Source organism: Perca flavescens, chromosome 1, assembly GCF_004354835.1.
Source record: "Perca flavescens isolate YP-PL-M2 chromosome 1, PFLA_1.0, whole genome shotgun sequence".
NCBI lineage: Eukaryota > Metazoa > Chordata > Actinopteri > Perciformes > Percidae > Perca > Perca flavescens.
Window position 1 is genome coordinate 14,751,656 of NC_041331.1, and position 20,463 is coordinate 14,772,118.

Below are 20,463 nucleotides of genomic sequence, written 5' to 3' on the forward strand. Positions count from 1 at the left end.
AAACATACAAATGCAGCTCATACCTGTTTGTATTTGCGTAGTATTCTGTTGTGCTGGCTGAAGAAAACATAAATGGCTCCTTTGTGGTCATCTTCCAGTGGGGCTCCTACCACCAAGTCATTGAAGCCATCACCGTTCATATCGGGGACAGGAGCGAGCGATGAGCCAAAGCGAGCATTCTGGCCACCATTATGGATTTCCAATGCCCCCTCAAGGACGAAACGGTTCTGAGGGATGAATGGAAACATAATTAAGCATTCTCATAGATATATTTAAATACAAGTTATATATACGTTACACAAAATATCCTGGTCTTACAGTATTAGAATGTATTTGTTTTCCACTTCCTAAATATCTGAAGGCATTTGCCCCTGAAGGGATAGTTTACTTTTTTTTTTGAGACAAGAATTTGAGATTATATGCTTTGGCATTTGGTATGTTGATAAATAGACATTAGCTTTAATGGGCAGTCTCAGAGTTAGAGGTCTGGCTGCTCATCCCAAAAAATTAACTGCAACAAACAGTCAGTGAACAAAAACATTTTTAAACCACAACACAATTTATACAATACAATATGTCTGACCTTGATTCTCCTCCCAGACACTGTGTCCATGTATATGAGTCACTGGACTGCTGCATCATTTAAACTATTTTAGAGCCTATGTGTTATTGTTTTGGCTAATATACCAATAGGTTATCATGGCTTACACAATTGCTCAACTGCAAACACCTTGGAACCAAAAAATATGCTATAATCTGTTCTTTCAACATAAAAAATTCCCTGTGGGTTATTTAGACTGGCCACACAACGTCTCACTTTGTTTAACTTGATCCTGCCAGGTCACTTCCCACAATCCACTGTGTGAACAACAGCAGTATGTATCTTGGACTGGTGCATTTGGGAGAATAACCCAGATAGTTCACCTTTGTTTGGGCTTCCAAATAGAGTTAGGATTTAGGTCCCTGTAGTGGAGCTTTTACCAGCCAAGTTTTAGTTGTTCTACAGTATCATGCTTGTTGTATATACTGTATATTATATACATGTATCATAATTCATGTATTGGCCAGTGTTTTAGAAAACTGGTCTTTTGGCCAAAACTGAACCACATTTTCAGAAAAGAAATGCTTTAACCTCTCCAAACTCAACCCAACCAGGAAAATCCAGCAAAAACAGAACATCCACTTTTGTTGATGTAGCTACAGTACCAGTTTCTGTCAGGACCCCCCATGTTCCAGAGGTTACATTTTCCTCACTGCCTGTGTTAATGTCAATTCATAAATATCACTACCAGAAAGTATGTCCATTAAGAGGGTAATGTTACAGGCAACTAGAATGCCTAGAAAATCACGCTTAGCATGCAACATCTTGATACATCAAACAAAACGTGACACAAGCATGCATAAACAACACAGAGAAAGCATAAGAAAACATAACACCAAGGAAGGGATGGCTGTCCTCTCTGTCTTCCATCCAGCTAGGTTTGTTTTTTCAATTATCTCAAAACCATCTTTAGTCAACAAATCATGTTGGAATTTAAACAGGAAAAAGGAACAAACATGTTTCATCTTTGCTCTTATCAAACAAAAGATAAAAGTTTGGATCAGCTTCTGTGTTTTCCACATAATCCTTAAATTCTGCCTTTTTGAACTCAAATATCTTAAACATCTGGCAAAAACAAAGTGAGGAATTTTACCTCTGGGTTGAAAAAGAACAGGACGCCATATAGCTTTTAGCGTATTTATTTGAAGTTCTATTCCTAGCGAGTGTAAAGTCAGATGGAAAATATCCATGTCTGCCGACTGCCCGACTGGAATTTTACCAAATACTTCAGTCCATCAGTAGTCATGCATATCATTGCTCCACTTGGCATCCCAGCTCATAATATAATTTAGGGTCAGGAGACAAAACATGAGATCATTTGTTATTTCAGATGAATAAATGGGAAGGGAGTTGATTTAGGAAGATAGTTTTTTACTTTTCTGCTACCTGATGTGTGCATGTGTGACAAAGAGGGAGATTGATGGAGAAATGGGGAAAATATATATTCTGCGCTGTTTAAATTTGAAACATATGGTTTGTGATATGGCCATGAAGGGTCATGACCAGTCTGCAGTGGCTCAGGAATAAGTTAAAAGTGCAGCTTCTTTTTTGTTAGACTGTGAATGGAATTTTATATTTGACCAGCTGCCAGACTTCAGGCGACCTTATTTAGCTTTGGACTTGTAGTTATTATTCCTTAAGTTTTGGTCAGAGCCTTCGGTGCAAAGGCAGCTCAGTTTTAGCTTGCCATTCATTATCTGTACTTTTACCTCTACTTACAATAACTAAACAATAATTGACTGTATCTCAGCTACACCATACATTTCAGATAAGTCAAGACATCCTACTCGTATAAAGTTAATATGAATAAAAAACAGGGAAAATATCTATGATAAACTACAGTCATGCTGGCATCTCTGTGAGGCTGTGAGTTCAAAAGGTAATCCATTGTTAATATAAAAATATTGATTATAGCCACTTTAACATTTCAAGGCAATCCATTAAATAAATTGCAGAGATTTTTCAATAATGCACACCTATTATGCAGACATATAAAACACATCTCTTTCTTTTCTGAGATATTTTAGTCTGGAATGACAGACCAGCATTGCCATTGCTAAAGGTTTTATATTTGTAACCGTTTTAAATTGCTCTTTAATGTTTGATATAAAGCACTTTGACTTGCCTTGTTGCTGAAATGTGGTATACAAATAAAGCTGCCTTGTCTTGCCTTGCTTTGCCTAAAGTCACGCTGCTAGCATGGCTAAAAATTGATAGCACCATATATGCTGTGTGCCAATGAAAATACATTTCTGCACCTTTTTGCAGAACTTACATTGTGGATGTGTAATATTTACTGTAACCACAGGGACACATTTTTTAACCCGGGAGTCCAATTTAAAATAGTTTTCCAGAACATTATCACTGTGCAGCATCTACAGCAACACCTGAATCAACCACATCATGATAATGAATTACCCTGAAATGTGGCGTGGCTGCCCTGATGATGACAGACGTTTTAAAAGAGTGATTTCTTTCTGTTTGTGTTTTGTTTCTGACTGTTCAGCTTGGCCTGCCACTTGTGATGTGGTTTGGGCCACACCAGATATTTTAATGCATCGTCCATCCCTGTTCAATCGATTCAAAACAGCTGAAGAGATTTATTAATCAAATGAGCAAGACAGACCTGGAGCACTAGGACATTTCCTTCTATTAAAGAAACTTCTCACCTCCAAATGGTTTGCTGGAAATGGCTTTAGAAGGGGCAGAATACTTTCCTGCTGAGTTCATTCTAAACATATAATAAAGTCTGCACACTGGCATGGCAGCATTTGATCTGGACAAGGTCATGTGTGAAACGTCTGCATGCAGCATGTCAGTGTGTTAACGCTGGAGCTGGAATGCAACAGAGTCTGGTTTGGCGTGCGTTACCGGACACTCCTGGTGAGGCAGAAATTACTGAGTTTGAACAGGTGTTGACCCAATTCTGTGTCAGAAATGGATTAATCCCTGCATGTGTCCCTTCTTTTTGCATTGGTTTAAGTTATTAGAGTTCATACCCACCAGCTCTGTCACTCTGTAGATATAGACTTTTCCCTTCTCCAAGCCTCCACTGAAGAACATGGGTGCTGCCACCAATAGGTTGTCAGTTACACCGTCTCCATCAATATCCACAGGTGCAATCTCACTGCCGTAGTAGGAGCCAATCTGAAAGAGACATACATGTCTTGTCATTCTAAGATCTTTATTATTCATCAGTTTTAATCCATTTAAAACATTCAACCAGGTGATTATATACCCTGAAATTCTTGGCTTTTTCTCCAGTTTGTTAAACCACATGTTGTTGTTTTCTTATTGACTGATGATCTGGAGTTGCTTACAGTATGAACTTGAATATTGTAAGCAAATGGGGGTCTGTGTTGTGTCAAAGCAAGTGGTCAGAGTCCTAATGCTTTTTGTAGATGTTCAGACTGTGAGAGCTTTTCAGCTTTTGTCACTGGAGTGGATGGAACATCATCTATTGGTTTTCAGATTAGAAACATCTGCCTATAAAAAGCTCTTTTCCTAAGAGTTGTGAGATCAAGAAAGTTTTCAGCAAAAAAACATCTGCTTTTCTGGATGAGCTGTTGCTGACAAGGTACAATGTAAGCTGCTGCAGGATCACTTCAGCCCCGCAGCCTGTGAAGAGTTGCCAGTTATGAGTGTAGCGGTCATTAACACACAGAGCCACATGGCCTTAAAATGATGATTATTTTTAAACTTAATGTGACTCAGATAATGGGATTAAACCCAACAGATGATTTGCTACAACACGCTACACTCAAAGTCCTACAATTAAAATAATAAAACATCAACTTTTTAAGTTTAATTTAAAGCAAATATAAAGAGAAATAGAATAGTGTACTTATTTCAACTCCCACCATCAGTGCAGTATGATATGTTTATGTGATTTGGACTGTAGTAGCAGAGTAAAGTCATTTTATTGAGCTTAAATTTCAAAATGAAAATGCTATTGGCCTTTTCCACTGAAAAATTATGAATTGGTATAATTCTAATGCTTTCCGATGTTAAATATACAGGATATTGTGGGTACTAAAATGTCAAAAACAGAGAGAAAGAGGAGATCTATCCCACAAATCTTACTGAAGTAGTGTCCTGAAACTGCTAGTTGGGATTCAGGTTTCTATGGTTTTTAGGATCATGAAGAGATTACTCATGAGGATGTTTTTCTTTCTTAAAAACTAAAATTCATCTGTGTGAGTTCCCCGAATATGTGGGTCTGAGGTAGTTGGCAAACTACTGTGCCTGGTGAGATAAGTGATAACATGCTAGCCAGCTGGGAATGTCTACCTGCTAGTTAGTTGCAATAGCTCTCTGAGCTTCTTTCTCATTTCTCTTAACTGGGCAGTTTACTTTCCTCTGATATTTTGGTTCAGGATTGTAAATCATTTCATTTGATAAAGGGGAACAAAACCTTTTGCACTGACAAGACAGCTTGTGACTGATAAACACTGCATATTCATTTGTCAAGTTTCACCAAAGTTAAACTTGATGCAAAAGAAGACATATGTCCTTCGCCCCCGCGAGCAAATCCACTGATTGCAGCAATTCCATTTGAAAGAATAGATTTTGCTGCAAGAAATGCTGTGCGACTGGGCCGTCATTTATCTTTTGTTACATTTTGTGAGTGGCTTTTACCTTTTATATATGTTAATGAGTTACGTACAAATCAATTTAAAGGTACTACATATACAATTCGAAAAGGTCAGACTTTGGTGCCCCCCAGTGGCAGTATCAAAAACAAGAGAGGGGCAGACATGCTAATGGGCTAAGACAAACAAGTAGACTATACAGGCAATTTTTCTACAAAACCTATGACATGAGATAATTTGTAAGTTGTCAGTGTTCATCTGGTCTGCCGCACTTTTTCATCAAGTAGGTGAAGTGCTGGATGCTCCAGTAGTGTACCTGCTGGCCTTTGAGAGAGTGCAGGATGGTGAGGTTGCCCGAGTTCTTCAGAGTGAAGATGATGACTTTGCCAGTATGGTTAAATCGTGGAGCTCCCGCTACAAGTAGACGACCGTTTCTGGCTGACACCACAGATGTCACAGTATAACCTAGTTATATAAAAAAACACACATTAATTCTGCCTCTGTTCGCAGACAACACCAATCTGAAGTAAGTAGATTTAGAGAGTAAAGTAACCCAAGTGGGATATTACATGTGATGTTAGTAATTACCCTTGTCTTCAATTGACTATGGATCTGTAAACTGAGTAAATTGATTGCTTGATAGTAAAATTATAATAAAGTTCCCAGGCACTATGTTTTGTTCCGCTGTTTGAGTTTGCTAACAGCGATTGGGCCTGTCTGATCTTTAGCTTGAATTTCATAGCAATGATCTGCATGACACAAGGAAAAATAGTAAAACTTTGCAAATTGAGAAGTTGAAACTCCGTTAGCTGCATTCAGTTACGCAGAACTGGATGTTCTGGTTTCTCAGATTTCTGCTTCTATTTCGTCTTTTCCCACTAAAAATTCCACTTACTCCCCATATATTTTTCCACCTTCATCTCTCATCTCCATGCCCCCTTTTTCCCAGCTTTAACGTTCTCCCTGCCTGTCCAAAATTATGCCTCCACCTCATATTACTATTGAGTCTAGAATGGCGTCCATTGGCAGCCTGGTGGATAAGCGCAGAGACAAACCACTGATGGTAAAAGCAGAGGGCTGTGGTGGTGGAGTGACATAGGGTTGGATATGATGGGAAGTACTGGAGCAACGGGTACACTTTATTGAGATGGGTTGCAGCTCATATAGTTAGTGTTAAACCACATGTCTTCTACGAGGACAAGAGGATGCAAACAGGCTGGTGGCTGTAGGAGCAAAATAAATGGTGTTCAAGCGTATCCTTCATTATTAAAATTACAACATTGTGCTTTTCTCTGCATTTCTTCTCCCATTGTAGACATGTCCATCAAAATCCAGTCATGGTTTTTCCACTCCATTAAAATAATGTCTATGATGTTACTCACCCAAATAGGCACCGTGGTTCTTGAGCTCTTCAGGGAACTCCTGCGTGTAGGAGGACTTTGGAGGGACCACCTTCCCCTGTCGTGTTTCCTTCAGCACTGCTCCGTTCCAATCGTAAGCCCCAACTGCACCGACCAGAATCCCATCCTGTAGGGAAGGTGCGGTATAGTTGATTTTTATACTTCAAACAGCATAGTATGATTGGGTTATACTGCATGTGCTGCACATGCACGCAACATGGCAATTACTGTATATGTTAATGATGATTAACTCATGGAACTCAACAAAGGGTGACCACCATTTTGGAGCGCAGCCTGTGTGTTTAGCCCACCTTAGTTTCAGTCAGATTAATGTTGGTGTAACTTCACTTGTGGCGAAACGTAATCTTGGTAACAGTGATAAACACAAGGGAGGTTCTCACTAGCGGTGTGAATCTTCACTGGTCTCCTGATTTGATTATGATTATCCAGTCAACGATTAAAATCAATATCGTAATCACGATGCGTCACCTCCTCAATATTATTATATATTGCTACACATGGTTTTCATCAACAAATTCAAGCTGATGATATGGATATATGGACTCCCCTTTTTATTGCATCTGCTCTTAAAACAGACAGTTCCTGAATGTGGCAGAGTCTGAACACAGCGGACAACAGACAAAAGGCAAAAACAAAAAAAGCAGCCACCGGAAAATCAACAAGTAACATCATTAGGCAATAATCGATTATGGTCTGTCTTCTGTCTGCATCGATGCAGAATTGTCCAGGTCCGCATTGTGATGCAACGATGCAATGATTAATTTCAACACTCCTAGTTCTCACTACATTTTTGGATTACTTTGAAAAAAAAAAAAAAAAATCAAACTCTTTTTCTTAAGCAGTACAACAGACATTGCTACAACAAGAACATGTTGAGGTACATAGAAACCAAAAGGTCCATCTCAAGGTGAATGAATGAATATACTAAAAAACAAAATTTTCTATTTCTCTCAGATTCCACACTGGACAAATCTAACTTTCTTCTTCTATAGCAGCGTACTGGCCCATTTTGATATGAAAAAATTGTGTACCAGACTTAATTTTCTTTGATAGATTATGAAAACATATTCAGAATCACCTTATTGCTGTATTATGTATGTATGTTTCCCCTAGATCTCCTTTTCCAAGTCGTATTTAACAATGTGAATCATTTTCACCCTTTTCAGATACAACATCACTCCTCCCCAGCTAACACATATCATACAAGTTAAGTATCCTGGGCCCATTTTGTTTTTGTTTTATCTTTGTCTAAGATTGTCTGTGATTAACCCCAGCAATGCAATAAATGCAATAAATCAATATGTGAATGAAAACTTAAAATCTGCTTATCCATACCTTATTTAAGACATCTTCTGTCCAGGAAGTTAAGAAACTACCGTATTCATGACAAAGCAACAGCTACTTTATCAACAGCCACAAACGCTACACTAGAACATTTTCACACATTTAAAAACCACAGTGAGCAAAGAAAGTAAGTCTGCTATAAAGTCCATTATCAAATTACTGATGAATCTTGGTCAGTGTGTATTTCAAATCATCATTCAACAAAGGAAACAAGTGCAAATTGCTGCAGACACAAGGAGGAATAGAGTAAGGATTTTCTATCTTCCATGGTTCACCATACTTTGTATCACTGACAATGTAATTATAGGGTTCCTCTTCTTAATGAGCTCAGTGTTTTTTTCTTGCCGTACACAATGTGCCAACAACACATTTTCCAGTGTTTGAGCATATGCTGGAAAGCTTGCAAAGCCATTCCTGAAAGATGGAATTGTGTGCGCACCAAGCTCGCACTACGTCACTCTTTGACAGCAGCTTTACGCCAATGTGGTTGTCTGTTTTGGTCAGATTGGTCTCCATGGCAAATGAATGAAACTCCAAAACAGTTCAACCTTATAAACCAGTGACCTATTTCTACTGCAGTTGCATGTACGGCCATGAGCATTGCTTTGGTTAGGATGTCAAATCTTTATTGTATCGGAGGGGGGCCAGATTTGTGCATAAAGGATATATCATATTATACCAGCTCAACAAACAAGTGATGTATATTCGGTATTGTATATAGGAATCAGTTTTGCAAATAAGCAGAGAGCCTTGGGATTATTCTTTGGGATTATTGCATTGTTTAGTTACAGTTAATGAAACAAACAGAAGACAGAGAGATTACTATGTATGCAGATGCATTAAACGTCCATAGGGATAGTATATGACATAAGCAGCCTTGAGAGTTGGCACATATCACATTCAGCAAAAAACATCTGGGCTTTCAGGACTGCTTTTCTCCTTTAAAGCCCCGAGATTCTTTCCAATAAGTTATCCTACTCTCAACACTCAGGTTGGTGTTGTCGAGAATCTTTGGAATCTGGCCTTGTAGACAGAATTTCCAGACATTGCTGCCACCCAGCTGCAAATTCAGCTATATATTTATTTTTCATCATCAATTGGAGATATTTATTCTTCCCTTGACAAATCCCACTGTGAAGGGGAACTGGAAAATCAAAGTAATTACATCAGCAAATGTCTGGATGGAGCCAGAAAGAGAGGAATGAGAATTGGTATGATCAGCTGGTACAGTAGAGGAGATGTGTTTTATCTCAGTCTTCCAGCTGTGTCACCCTCAAAGCCAGCACACCTGCAACTTTCTGCTCTCAGATACAATCGAAAGCCTCGAGGTAAAGTAAGCTGGAAAAAAAACAACACATTCTGAAACAGAACTGTCTCAATTTTGTCTCAGCTTCTCACTAGCATGTTTCCCTGGGGAACAAGTAATGTATTATTACCCATCACTGCATGGTTGAAGTGGAAAAAGGCCTGAGTCTGTTGTCAGGGGCTCCTAAATCAGGAAGACCTAAACCCTTTGGGGCCACACAGCAGGCACCTCAGGGAGGACTGGAAAGTAATAAATGGCAGGTTGTAGGGAGGAGTTACGATGTGCCAGAAATTGAGACAATGTGTGTTGTTCTACATGTTGACAGATGATATGAGGCGACGTGGTAGCAGAAGTCAGACTCACCTCAACGTTGTGTGCGGAAAATCCAGCCTGAGACATCTGGAGGCCAAACGCTGTCCCATTCGTACTGGTTCCTGTGTAAACAAGTCAGTATTATACAGCTTTCAACCACTGCAGCAGTAAAGACATTTAAGATGCCAAACCACAAACAAAACCTAAGAAGGTATTGGTATTGGAGTTTCCATGTGGATGTTTCACCAATAAGAATCAGGCTAAGTTAGAACGTTACCACTGCAGTTAATGATTACTTTTCATGATTAATCATTTAGTATATAGGATATCAGACTTTTTTGTTTGGATTACCATCTGTCTTCAAATTGCCTATTTTATCCAACAAACAATCCAAGAACCAAATTATTCAAATTACAATGATAGAAAATTGAGAAAAGCAGCAAATCCTCACATTTTAGAAACTGGAACCAGCCAAAGTTTGTCATTTTCACTTGATATATAACTTAATAACCAACATATTATTAGAATTGTTGTATGGTATTTCTCTATCTTCCACAGATAACCATTGTATCCTTTGGTTAAAGATAAACAATGAAAATCGGCAAACATGGGAGTTAAAATGTTTTAATGCAAATGTAGCAGTACATTACTAGGAGGTTACTATGTTTGCTGCTTAGTCCTAAGAACCTTGTAGCGCTGAAAATGTTTTAGCCGTTTTAGTGTTTTTTTTCCCCTATTTTTGAATGCACTTATTATGAGTTGCTTTGGACAACAGTGTCTGCAAAATAAATGTAATGTATGTAGTTTTAATTAATTCCTTGCAAAACCTTCCAAACTGAAGATGCGTTCTCCAAGTGCGTCCACAATATCCTTTAGCGCAGACTCATCTGTCACATTAAAGAAGTGTTTGTCATCTGGGTCGCTGGCGATGTACTTGATTTCATTGAGGAAGGCCTCAGGGTTAATTCCTCTACGGTTGTAGTAGCCAAGGACCTGTGAAGATAAGATTAAACAAACAGTCTTTCAGTACATGGATGAAGTATTTGAGTGTCAACAAATTTAATGAATCTGTCATTTTATAGGCCCACAACAGGCTAACATTAGCGCTTTTAAAAGGAGGTTTCAGAGGATTTAGGGTTTTCTCCACCAATGCCAATGCTGTCACCAATTCCAGTTGGTTTTTAACCAAATTACTTTAGAGTTTTTGCTCAGATGCCCATGCCCAGCTAAGTAAATCAAATGTGGAATCAAGTGTGCCATTAGTTGCACCAGCAGTGGCATAAACCGAAAAAAAAAAAAAAAAAAAAAGGCTTTTGGTTTGGAAGAGACCATTTACACCTTCAACAGCACTTCCACTGCATCTAGAGTTCTCCAGGGGCTCGAGTGTTTTTGGTTCCATGCTTCACTAAACTCCATGAGGTCACCTCATGTGTATGGAATTTTAATGCTGCACTGGAAAAATATTATCCATCAGAAAACTAAGTTAAAACTCATAAAGTGTAAAGCGATCTAACCCAGGTAAATAATAGGTCTAGCAGACTCACCGCAATGGCATAACGGGTGATACCGTCCTTCTCACTGTCTTCGATGGCTTGCTGGAGATCCGCACTGTCATGTGACTCTCCATCAGTTATCACTATCATCACCTTCTTGGCACCTCTTCGACCTCCTTGTTTGAAAGCTTGTGAGCTGTGAGAACATGTTTGATTTGTAAAATAAATCACAGAATGGAGGGGTAGTGAAGTAGTGCTGCTCTTTTGTACAAACAGTAAATACTGTACCGTGCTATGTTGATGCCAAGAGCTGTGTTGGTCTCCTCTCCACCTCGTTGGTTGATGCTGTGCGCTCTTTTCACCACTTCCTCAACAGATTTGTAGTCGCTGAGTTTGAATTCATGGACCACCTTCTCACCATACTGAACGACTCCAACCTGTCCAAAGATACACAATGACAATGATCTAACACAATTAATAAGAGCTCTGTCTTCTTGCAGTTAATTACAGCAATGACTTTCTCCCGGCATAGTAGCTTAAAAAAAAAACATATTAAAGGCAAAATAAATCTCAGAGCGAACTTGCTGAGATAAATCCAACAAGGAAGATCACCAATATATTGTATCTTCTTTTAGTATTCCTTCCTTTCTTACACACCTGTATTTGACCTGGTCCAATATAGAACTTCTGAAGAATGTTGATGAGAAAAGCCTGCACTTCATACCAGGGGTAGATGGAGTTTGAGCCATCCAGAACGATCACTATGTCCATATAGGTCTCACATCCTGCAAAATATTTAAAGATGAGACTTAATAATGAGAGAACACATGAGGAAAACAGATGTTCATAAATGAGGAAATAATCCCCTGCTGTGACTAAGAACTGTCCATGAATGTTTGTCAAACAGAAAAGATACTTTAAGGCTTACTCTGAAAGGCAGGAGCAATCGTTCTGGAGAACTTGAAACTCGCATTAACTCTGGAGCATATGCCAGTGCTGTAGTAAGAGCTGCCACACTCATAGGACCATAGCGGTCCACAGGCCTGAAACATAAAATAAATCATTTATACAAGCAACATTATCGACCTTAGCATATTACCGAGAGTTAGGTTCATGCTCTCAGAGAACTTCCGTAGCGAGAGCTGCAGTGTGATAACCATGTAATCAAAAGACAATCTTGTGGTATTTCTTTTCCATTTTGACCATTGCTATTTTATTAAATGTGTTTTACTTACTCAAAAAAGGTTATGCATCAACAGACCATTAGTGTATGTTACATCTCAAGAAGATAAATTCAATGAGTTTTAATCTCACCACAAAGCTGTTGTCTTGAGGGTTCGATGTGAGCGTCATTCCCAACCTCATCTTGTCCTTTCGCTCTGATACATTGGTCAAAGATATCCTTCCTTGAGGGAAAATGAATCTTACTGAGAGGCTCTTGGATGCACAGACTCATATATACATAAATACATGCACTGTCCTTCAGAGACCAAACCGAGGTTCCACCATCTGGGACTTTGGTTTGTTATTGCTGTCTGGGCAGCCAAAGCAGCGTCTACATCCTCAGACTTAAACGTTTACTTGACAAAACTTCATGTGCCTTCCTAACCAGCACACCACATGTGCAACGGGTATGAAGAAGCATGCGGTGAGATGTGTGGTATAACACACATGTGGAAATGTACATAAACCATTTAAAAAAAAAAAACATTAAAATGTGGAATGATTGGTATGGTACCCACACGTCTGTCTCACACATGCCACCATGATGTTTACTGTTCAATAATCTTGAGACACATGCAGAAAAACACGCAGATATAAACACACATATAATCCATGCATACAGATTCATCCAGATGTTGTACATTCATGATTGTCACGGTTACTGGATTGTGATTCTCTGAGTAAAAAAAAAAAAAAAAAAAAAAAAAAAAAAGTGTTTTGTGATACTATACCTAAGTTCAGCTTGGAGCAACCATTTCCATTGGTTCGTCTGCTCAGTGAACATTTATAAACATCCCCTGTCTGATAAGGACCATTCATTTCATACGGAGCGCCCACTAATAACCTGCAAAGACACAAAATCCAAAGGTTAGCATGACTGAAAATGTACATCAATATTAAAGTGTTATTTATACAATGTCTCAGTTGTTATTTATTGTCTGGAAACAGTTAACTAGTGATAGTAGAGCTAGAAGATTGACAACTTTTGTTCTATCTAAGAGTAAGTCTTCACCTGGTATCTAATTCTCTGAGGGACTATGACTGTGACTGTCAACTTCAGTGACCCACACAAAACACATGGGCTGACCGGGAAGGTTTTAAACCTCTATTTATTCAAGGACGTTAACGAACCATGTTTATTCATGTCCAGCAGAACCAGACGTCTCATTCATAAACAGTTCCACACAGTCACACCCAGAACAACCAGTCATCTCCTGCAAGTCAGAATCTCAAGATAAAACTGTATCTCCATTGGACAATCATGTAAAAATGATCTTGCATTAGCAAATTATGGGAGTCATCGTGATAACTTTCACATCCCCTAACCAAATTGCATGTCAATTCACCGAATATTTGTTTTAACTACATAGAGATTTTAAATAAAGTACAAAATGGTCATGTAAAAGTCAGATAGTTGTATATGAATGTTAATTGTAGGTGCTAGGTAAGTGCCTTACTTAAGGGTACCCTTACAGTAGTTTTGGAAGGAGGAGTATCAGTTATTTAATTTTGCCATAAATGTGAAAAACAGACTTTTGCTCCATTTTCAAAACTCTAAGGTCACACCAATTCCTGCTGCAGTGATGCCCTCAGTGGAACTCTGAGGGGAAAACTATTTAATTTCATGAGGGCTTTCTGAAGAAAAAAGTTGAATCAGAAGAATTGTGTCCTTCATAGGATCTAGATTTCCTCAAAGAGCAGTGTCAAGTGCTGGACATTCTTTTCACATGATGTACTGTAGTGTTTGTGAGGAGACTTCCCGGTGCGTTCCCTATGCGGGGTCAGTATGGTCTTATAAATGTCACTAAAAGGTTTGGATGACTTAATGTGATGAAGAATATAAAGTTGCCTGGTGTGTTTACTTCAGGACTGATGGAGGACATAAAGGCCTTAAAGGGAGCCATAACTCACATGTATGTCAGAGATAAGAACTCTCTTTGTTAGAAATAAAAAGGGGGTTAAAGCAGTTTCATTTATTATTGACGACCTTCATGAAAGTCCTTTAGGGTTTCACGCTATGTCTTGTGATGGGTTTCTGTTTGTCAAGTGATATCTTTAGATTAAATGCCTCACTATTCCTACATCTCAGCACTCTCAGTCACAAGGTCCAGTGTCCAAATGCCTCAGGTTTTAACATACGTTAACTGCAAAGCCATCCTCCGCTTTATCTCTCCAAGGGGAATTTTGCAACGCATACACAGTATACAGCATTAAACCGATTGTCCTAAATAGATAAAATAATATCAGCATTTAAAAAAATACAGAGACTAACATTGCAATATAACACAGTAGAGTATCAACAGCTGTATTGTTTAATATGTACCAACATAGATAGGACCTAAAATAGTATTTTAATGTTACATTTAAATTGTTCTGTAAAAAGCAGAGAATGGGTGAATGAGAGGCCAATTGTAAATCACTTTGGATAAAAGTTCTACATAAATGCAGCCATTTACCAAAATGTACTGTCACTTCTTGGTCCAAGTTTTCAATCAAATTGTATGACAATGCTGACACGATAAAGGACGCATTCAGTGACTGAAGAAATACACTGAACACAGTGCTGAAGAATCACAGGGCTATATAATACAGTAGGTCAAGTATTTAAACAACTGTGCAGTCCAAGTGAAAATCACACAGGGCAAATGAGCAATTTCCAGTTCAGTTATCCCCCAAAAGAAGACACTTGGTAAAAGCAGCCTGTGGCCAACTGCCTGCATGGACGTCTAGGTCAAAGTCTAATAATTAAAGAAAGACAGATCTTCAACTTAAGGGTTTTTAGGTCAAGCTCATGATCCTTTGAGCTTTAAAGCTCCTGCAAATTCCCAAGAATACACTTTGGAAAGATGTGTACTCCAAAACTCACCTATAACTACATAAGGTTAGTATGACAGAGGTGTCCTTCGATTGTAAAGTAATAATTTATACACTTCCTAATAATACTGTTATAGCACTTTGTTTTGAATGCAATCTATGAATTTGTTGCAGAACACATTCTTTAGACATTCTTTCAGACACAAAGACTGTATTTATTATTGCAACCACTATTTAATTGTACAATAAAAATAACAACAGTCTTTCTACAAGTTTGTCTCACGAGCACAGCCTGAAAAGGCATTTAGACATTGCATTCAACAAAAACGTTAAAATGATTTAGCTCAAATGTCAAATGGTTTCATCTGCTTGTGCTATTAAAGCTAAAATCCTGCAATGTACTGTAAAACATAACTGTTTGTTTGAATTAGGACACAGATTAAGTTTTGACATTGCCCGTCTTGTCCTTTTTATAATATGCTGCTTTAACTTCAGCATGCTTCCAAAATATTCATTTTTTAAAGAACACGACTGTTTATAAAGTACATAAAAAAAGGAAAAATATATATTTGAACATCATTATTGTATGTTTAAGATTAATAATTATGTGCTTTTCTTTCTTCTTTATTGATGGTGTTTTTATTTGTTGACCTGAGTAGCAAGCTATTGCATACAGTTCATCACAACGACGACAGTGGTCCTGCAGGGATAAATAAAGTTGTAATGACTGAAAACTGAGTCAACGCTTCCATGACAACCAGTCCAAACTCCCGTTGAGGAAGATCGTGTGATATAATTAGTCTCGAGAACAGAAGTGGCCCTTGTGGTGAGATTGTTTGTTTAACTGTTTCAGTCTTGAGTTTATTTTTTGATGTCATGTGGCATGCCATCTTTATTTGTGAGTTCCTTTTAGGGTAGCTATACAAGTTATGTGTGCAAGTACACAGAAACATTTGTTATGATTTGACAGGCAGTGATGAGGACAAGAGGAAACTGTCCATCACTGCACATTAAAGAGAGACTCATATGGAAGTAGGCTTCAATGTTATTGTACCTGAAGCCAACTTTTAAAGTCTCACAGCCTCTGGAAATCATTTTCACCACAGTGGCTCCAACAGTGCTCATATTTTTATAGCTATTAATATCATGATTATTATTTCAGTTATTGCTATCCACTGGCATGAGGAGACACTGCAGCACAAGTTCAGGTCAGGATACAGCTACCTTGATGAAAAAGGACTATTGTTGCCTTTGACTTGGACGCCTGCCTCGGGCCATTCTGAATTTCACCAGAAGCTGCTCAAACAATCATGTTCCAGAGTTAATTAAGGTTGAATGCTAGCCTCGGTGCATCATCACTGCAGGAATGCTAATGACACTGAAAGTAATAACTTGACCCAAAATGAATGCATGGACCATGCAACCATGGTTACCAGGGGATACAAAATGTTGGGGTTTTGAGGAAGTGCCACCCCCAAGCCCAGGCTGTCATTAATGTGGTAATGTTTTTTATATTTGGAAGGAAGAGATGCATACACTGTGAAACCACATCCCTGCCCCAAACATCAGCGTGCTAGTGTAATGTCATGCATGCTCATCACATTCCATTTGTCTGCATTAACACGATATGTTCTTTTGTTAATGCTGCCACATAAATCGAAAGAATTGTCATGGTCAAATAATCATTTTCCAAAGACATTCATTTAGCGTGTCTATTTCACTTGAGAGTATTGACCAGGCAGTGACAGGACTTATGAGAAAGCACATGCTTGTTGCTGTAATTTATTGTCCCTCAAACATGTTGGTCTTTTTCAGTTTGAACAATTAGCGGTCTATGGTTCTAAGATATACTTTTAGCCACGCTAGCGGCGTGGCTTTTGGAAAGGCAATGTTGGTTGGTCAGTCCATCACATTCCCCCAGATTGAAATATCTCAAGAGCTATTAGATGGATTGGATCGGATGAAATTTGTACATTGACAGGATGAATCCTGTTGACTTTGGTGGTCCCTTGACTTTTCCTATGGCATCACCAGCAGGTCAAAGTTTTAACTTATTCAAAACGTATATTTAACATATACATACAGTATATCTCAACATGGGCGGGCTTAACATAATGACAATACGGCAAAAGTTTTATCCATCAACTAGCTCCGCTACTTTCTTCGTTGCTTTGGTTGGTTGTAGCGCTATCCTATTGCGTGCAGAGGGAATTTGAAAGACAACCGTTTATCCCGCCCCTCGGATTGAGACCTGCCAATGGTGAGTTCCCAGACCCAACATCTTGATGTGGGTCTGGCTTGTCAGGCTACTGCTGTGCCTGATATAAAGTCACAGAAACTGTAGCTCTAGAGTCCTATTTTCGCTATAGTCAATGAACCAGGTATCAATCATCTAATTTAAAAAGGTGTAAAATACTACTGACAAAATACAACAGGCACAGTTATGTGATTACAATCACATAACTGTGTCTGTTGTGTCTAAACTAAAATTCAATAGATCAAATGGTTTTCCTCTCAAGCTCAAGAGGCGTAAAAACACTTTTCTTTGCAGCTTTGCAAACGAGCAAAATAAAGGGAACACTATTTGAGGCCAGTGCTGAAAGACTTCACAGACTCCCTGTAGTTCTTTGTGGAGTGCAAGTCGTAACTGAGCTAAGGAGTAAAGGTCAGGTCTCCATTGAGGAGACCTGGTACAACTGTAGAAAAATAAACAGTGGGAATAGAAAGTGGGAGGCTTCTGTGGTGTATGGCTCAAGTATGCAGGTCCGTGAATCCCACCAGGTTTAAACACCCAAACTCTTCGTCAATTGGAGGTAAAGTGGCCTCTTCTCAGCTCCCCAAAGAGTGTCCGCTCTGGCAGAGTGTTTAGAGCACCATAATGCTCAGTAGACATGTGAGGAAATGACACATTCTTGACATTGTGACTTTTCCTCAACTTGGTAGCTCTATCAGCAGTCATAGACAGAAACTGTCAACAGACCTGACAAAGATATATCAACTTCTTGATGTCTCTGAAGCCAAAAATTGTGAAAATAGTATTTTTTTTCTTCTGCTGCTCACTTAAATACCACATGCTTGGGTAATGGTTTCTCAGATAAGCCTTTTTCGACACATACTATTTTTATATTTCAGATACACAAAAGCTCTTGTCAACAACTTGTTCATCACAGTGGAATCAACAAACTACTTTCTTAATTTGTTCCTCAAAGAAAGCCTTTTGAATGTAGCTGCATGCCTTGCTTACCTCAGTTTCGGGTCATTAAAAGCCTTTTTTTTTTTACAAAGTCACTTTCCAGCTGTGATCCTGTTCCTATCAAAACACAGAGCTGAGGGTTTTCAGAAAATCTAACAGCTCTGGAAAAGTTGAGAGCGCTGCAGTGTAGCACAGATGCTCACAGGCAACATCCATTATTGTAACAATTTAAATTCTCTCGAAAGCTCAGTTGAGGTGAAACCACTTGAGGGGAAAGTGGAGGTTGGAAAGTTAAAAGGCATAAATGGCCAGGGACATCGTCGATAATCCATTGCAATTCATAGTAAATCTATCACAAATACAGTTTTCTAATGGACTAATCTAAGTGTGAAGTCACATTTGTAAATACAGTGAATACAAGCACCAGAACACACAAACCCAGACAATCAGCAGAAATGCCCCCCTGAAGTGCTCACACTTGGTGAGCACATGTTCTGCTGCAGACTTGCAGTCTGGCACTTTAAAGATGCATTTGTATTTGCTTAAAAACCGGATTATATCCTAATCAGCAGAGATAATTGTCTCATCAAAACATTAATCTTGGGGAAAACAAATACAAATCCCTCTCAAACCTCTTAGTTGACACATATGAAAATTTGAGACATGTGGAGTCGAAGTCATCACTTCTCCACAAGAAAGCAACACTAATCTGGTACCAGTGATGAAAAATGACAAAGGGTGGATCCTCATGTCACTTAGTCAAGCTCCCACTGGTGATAGATAAAACTATACTGAGCAGCAATAGCTTAGGTTTAGATGTGCAGATGTGGATGAAAGAGATCAAGTCTTGTCAAAATTGAAAGCATTATTTTGAGTTATTTTAATGATCCTTTCACACTCAATAACACAGTTTTCACATCTCCCAGATACCGCAACATTCCTGAGTCCAGCTGAGAAGTGTCAGACTATGCACTGCACACACACTCCCACAGACACACAAATATACCGTACAGCTTGAGTTTGTGCATGCAGCTGTGTGTTCAAATACCCACACCTACGCACACTGCTGCACTGACTAAACATCGTTTTAAAACTAAACTCAGCTGGATGACTAACTTGTCTGCCGCGGAGACAGAAAAGTCATAACCAAGGTGTAAAACAAGTGGGAGATGCAGCACTGTGGGTCACAGTAGGTTGAGTTAGGCAGTATACTGAATAGCTACAATATTGAAACAATTGTTTAAAACATTTTTTTAACATATATGTTTACAGAAATGTTTTTTTTCTTGCCTCAATTAGAAGACTTTCCACCACATTTGTGCACTACCACTATTTTATTGTTTATGAATAAAGTCCCTTTTATATATATGTATGAACACCTAATAAAGATGCCAAAACCCCAATCCCTACAGCTCCATTTGGCTGGATGCTGTTTGTACAGTCTGTGCTGCACTATTCTTCCACTGCAAATGTTTTTACCTCAGTTGAGGCAGCGTCTCTGGTGACCTTTGTTCCACACAAATTGGCCTCATCAGACCTTTTTACTGGAAGACATGGTTGGCTGACAGTTGCTCCGAATGGTGAAGAAGTTGGATTTTACAGTGTAATCGACTCCGGCGCTGACACGTGCAAAGGATGACTTCTGTGAGCTGGCAGCTCTTGCTAGATTGTCACTTCACTCTCCAAGTGTGTCAGTGTCCCTTCCTGTACACCAAGAACACACACGATTTCACTCCCAAGCCCCTCATCTAAACCTTAAAGCAGGGGTCTTCAACGTTTTTTAAGCCAAGGACCCCTTAACTGAAAGAGAGATAGAGCAGGGACGCCCTACTACATATATTGTATAAAATGAAGTTTCATATTAAACTGGGCCTACAATAATGTGTAGGGCAGCCTAAAGCCTTTCTACATACAGTACCCTTTTACGCATAGAATACTAAGCTGTCTGTGGATGGCTATCTTAGTGACTACCTTACCTATACGTCCAGTAAGGCTGTCATCAGTAGGGATTCATATTTGCTAATAATATGTTGGATTCAAGTTAAGACTTTATTGGAATTGAGGCCCCCCTGTATTGACTCTGAGGCCCCCCTAGGGGTCCTTGACCCCCGGTTGAAGATCCCTGCCTATAAAAGATAAGGCCAGTGATATTCTATATTGTAT

The 20,463-nt window shown here is 38.9% G+C and overlaps 1 protein-coding gene across 6 annotated transcripts in view; it reads right to left on the reverse strand.

Annotated features, from left to right (window-relative positions):
* Positions 1-20,463, reverse strand: part of itga11a (integrin, alpha 11a) — a 75,311-nt gene that overhangs the window by 15,386 nt on the left and 39,462 nt on the right. For 5 of the 6 annotated variants that reach the window (XM_028584034.1, XM_028584042.1, XM_028584056.1 and 2 more), the window contains 12 exons: positions 13,025-13,137; positions 12,384-12,475; positions 11,998-12,112; positions 11,727-11,854; positions 11,358-11,506; positions 11,121-11,265; positions 10,404-10,569; positions 9,628-9,698; positions 6,576-6,720; positions 5,510-5,658; positions 3,605-3,748; positions 24-227 (listed from right to left, as the gene is read on the reverse strand). In XM_028584034.1, coding sequence (XP_028439835.1) covers positions 24-227; positions 3,605-3,748; positions 5,510-5,658; positions 6,576-6,720; positions 9,628-9,698; positions 10,404-10,569; positions 11,121-11,265; positions 11,358-11,506; positions 11,727-11,854; positions 11,998-12,112; positions 12,384-12,475; positions 13,025-13,112 — 1,596 coding nt within the window. In that variant the 5' untranslated portion in view covers positions 13,113-13,137. Of the gene's footprint in view, positions 1-23; positions 228-3,604; positions 3,749-5,509; positions 5,659-6,575; positions 6,721-9,627; positions 9,699-10,403; positions 10,570-11,120; positions 11,266-11,357; positions 11,507-11,726; positions 11,855-11,997; positions 12,113-12,383; positions 12,476-13,024; positions 13,138-20,463 lie in introns of those variants that run through there. The other variant, XM_028584065.1, reaches the window with a different exon arrangement.